At 42.5% G+C, this 3,132-nt stretch overlaps 1 protein-coding gene across 1 annotated transcript; it reads left to right on the top strand.

Annotated features, from left to right (window-relative positions):
• Positions 1-1,170: 1,170 nt before the first annotated feature.
• Positions 1,171-2,583, top strand: LOC116005983 (uncharacterized mitochondrial protein AtMg00810-like; the record flags this gene model as incomplete). Its single annotated transcript, XM_031246217.1, has 2 exons — positions 1,171-1,375; positions 1,646-2,583. Coding segments are annotated over exons 1-2 (1,143 nt in total), but the record flags the coding sequence as incomplete, so codon positions are not given.
• Between the last annotated feature and the right edge of the window lie 549 nt (positions 2,584-3,132).

Below are 3,132 nucleotides of genomic sequence, written 5' to 3'. Positions count from 1 at the left end.
CGTGTTTCGGCGTCTACGTGGCATGATCGTTTGGGTCATCCGCATCAGCGTGTTTTACATCGAGTCTTGGAGTCTTGTTCTGTTAGTGAGTCGAATAAAACTTCTCATACTGTGTGTTCTGCGTGTCAAATGGGTAAATCTGCACGTTTCCCATTGCCACGTGTTGTCTCTGTTAGTTCGAATGTGCTAGATTTAGTTTATACGGACATTTGGGGCCCTGCTCCTGTACTCTCTTCTGAGGGTTATCGTTATTTTGTTTTATTTGTGGATGACTTTTCTCGTTATACTTGGTATTTTCCTATGAAATTAAAGTCAGATATATATTCTGTTTTTGAGCGTTTTCGATGTTTAGTTGAACGTGCCTTCAATCGTAAAATCAAAGCTGTTCAATCTGATTTAGGGGCTGAGTATAAAAAGTTACATTCTGTTTTTGTTCAGCTTGGTATTAGTCACAGGCAATCTTGTGCGTACACACACGAACAGAATGGTCGTGTGGAACGGAAGCACAGGCATGTGGTTGAAACCGGGCTAGCACTTATGGCTCGTGCCTCTGTGCCGTCTCGGTTCTGGCATTTTGCTTTTGAGGCTGCTGTTTTCCTTATTAACAAAATGCCCTCGCATACTCTCCATAACTCTAGTCCTCATGACTTAGTGCACAGATCTCAGCCATCATATTCCTTTCTTCGTGTCTTTGGCTGTCTGTGCTATCCGCACTTACGGCCATATAATCGTCATAAACTGTCTTACAGGTCTTCTCCATGTGTCTTTCTGGGCTATCCTGATTCGTTTCGGGGTTATAGGTGCATGGACCTGCGTACTAATAAAGTTTTTGTGTGCCGTCATGTGCGGTTTGATGAAGCTGTGTTTCCTTTTGGTGCTAAGTCTGTTTTGCAGGCTCCATCAGAATCTATTGCACGACCTTGGGCTGAATCTGTTTTTCATCCTGTGGCTGATCCATCTGTGGTAGCTCCCTCGCCTCCTGCTGATGTGGCTCAGAAGAGGCCTCGTGGTCGGCCACGTGGTCGTACTGTGCGTCCCACGGAGAGGTCTCACTCCATGGCCACTAGGAGTCGGTCTGTGGCTCCGGTTGCGGGTTTGACTGTGCAAGTTTCCTCTGTTGATCCTACTTGTTATACTCAGGCAGTCAAACACTCTGAATGGAGGGAGGCAATGGATCAGGAGTTCAATGCCTTGTTGCAGAATCAGACATGGTGCTTGGTTCCTCCCACTGCGTCTATGAATATTATTGGCTGCAAGTGGGTGTTTCGCACGAAAAGGAAGGCTGATGGATCTGTTGAGCGCTACAAGGCCAGGCTCGTGGCTAAAGGGTTTAATCAGGTCCCGGGTCAAGATTTCTTTGACACTTTCAGCCCGGTGGTTAAACCTACTACAGTCAGGTTGTTGCTCTCTCTTGCTCTTTCTTCTGGTTGGCTAGTCAGGCAATTGGATGTGCATAATGCATTCCTTAATGGTAATCTTACAGAAACTGTTTACATGCGTCAGCCTCCGGGGTATGTTGATTCTCAGCACCCTGATCATGTTTGCTTGTTGAAACGCTCCCTATATGGTTTGAAGCAGGCTCCCCGGGCTTGGTTCACTCGTTTGCACACTTTTCTGTTATCTGCTGGTTTTAATGCCTCTAAAACTGATGTTTCGTTATTTTATTATTCTCGTGGATCGGCTACTGTTTACCTGCTTGTTTATGTGGATGATATTCTTGTTATGAGCAATGAGCATGGTGCATTGGAGGCTTTGCTCTCCAAGCTCTCTAGTACTTTCAAGATTAGAGATCTTGGTGAGCCTGGGTTTTTCCTTGGGATTGAAACAGTCAAGTGTGCAGATGGAGTGTTGCTTTCTCAGCGCAGGTATATGACTGACATACTTAAACGAGCTGGTATGACAGACTGCAAACCTGTGTCTACACCTACTACGACTTCAAAGACAATATCTACCTGTACAGATCCATATGATGATCCCACGCAATACCGGAGCATTGCAGGTGCACTACAGTACCTAACTATCACGAGACCAGATTTATCCTTTGCAGTTAATCTGCTTTGTCAGCACATGCATGCTCCAACCACTGCACACTGGGAACAACTGAAACGTGTGTTAAGGTATGTTAAATGTACTATGTCTTTGGGTCTGCGATTGCGAAAGTCAAGTTCAGGTGAGCTTCATGCATTCTCGGATTCTGACTGGGCTGGTTGTCCTACGGATAGAAAGTCTACTAGTGGGCATGCTGTGTTTCTTGGAACCAATCTAGTGTCCTGGGTATGCAAGAAACAAAGGACTGTTGCTCGATCTTCTACTGAAGCAGAGTACAAGGCTCTTGCAGATGTATGTGCTGAAGTTCTGTGGATCCTCTCTTTGCTGCGAGAAATAGGAATTTCACCTCTTCCAGTGCCCAAACTTTGGTGTGACAATCTTGGAGCTACTTATATGTGTGCTAATCCTATTTTTCATGCTCGCACAAAGCATGTCGAAATTGATTATCACTTTGTGAGAGACAGAGTAGCTGCAGGAGACATTCAGGTGCACTTTATTTCTACTAAGGATCAGCTAGCTGATATTTTCACCAAGTCACTCGCAGGTCCCCGGTTCTGCTTCTTACGTGACAAGCTACAGGTTACTTCCGTACCATCCGCTTGAGGGGGAGTATTAGGACTCTACATAATAGAGTCATACTATAAGTCTCAGTCCTAGTTTACTTATGATTCTCAGTCCTAGTTTACTTATGATTCTCTTGTATATATACTCTTGTATTCCTACAGTTATATTTTGTGAACTCTAATATAAACATAATTGTTCTCATCGAAAAAATTAAAAAATATTCAAAATTTGAGGGGTAAAATAGAAAATTCACATTTTATTATTCTTCTTATATCAAAACCACTTTTACAACATTATTTTTTCACTTCTTAGCCTAATTATTTTCAAGATTTTTCATTTTTAAAAGCATTTTAATAACTTTCAAATGACTTGTTAGGAACCTGACTCTCGTATAACACACTTAAAACTTAGCACAAATAAACTTAGCACAAAAAGAAATGCATGATCATTGTATTTAGGTGTATGAAACACACTGTCCTAACAAGTTTTTATTTTTTTACTACAACAAATGTAATAAAA

The sequence above is a fragment of the Ipomoea triloba genome, chromosome 15, assembly GCF_003576645.1.
Source record: "Ipomoea triloba cultivar NCNSP0323 chromosome 15, ASM357664v1".
NCBI lineage: Eukaryota > Viridiplantae > Streptophyta > Magnoliopsida > Solanales > Convolvulaceae > Ipomoea > Ipomoea triloba.
This window is presented reverse-complemented; position numbering and strand designations above follow the sequence as displayed.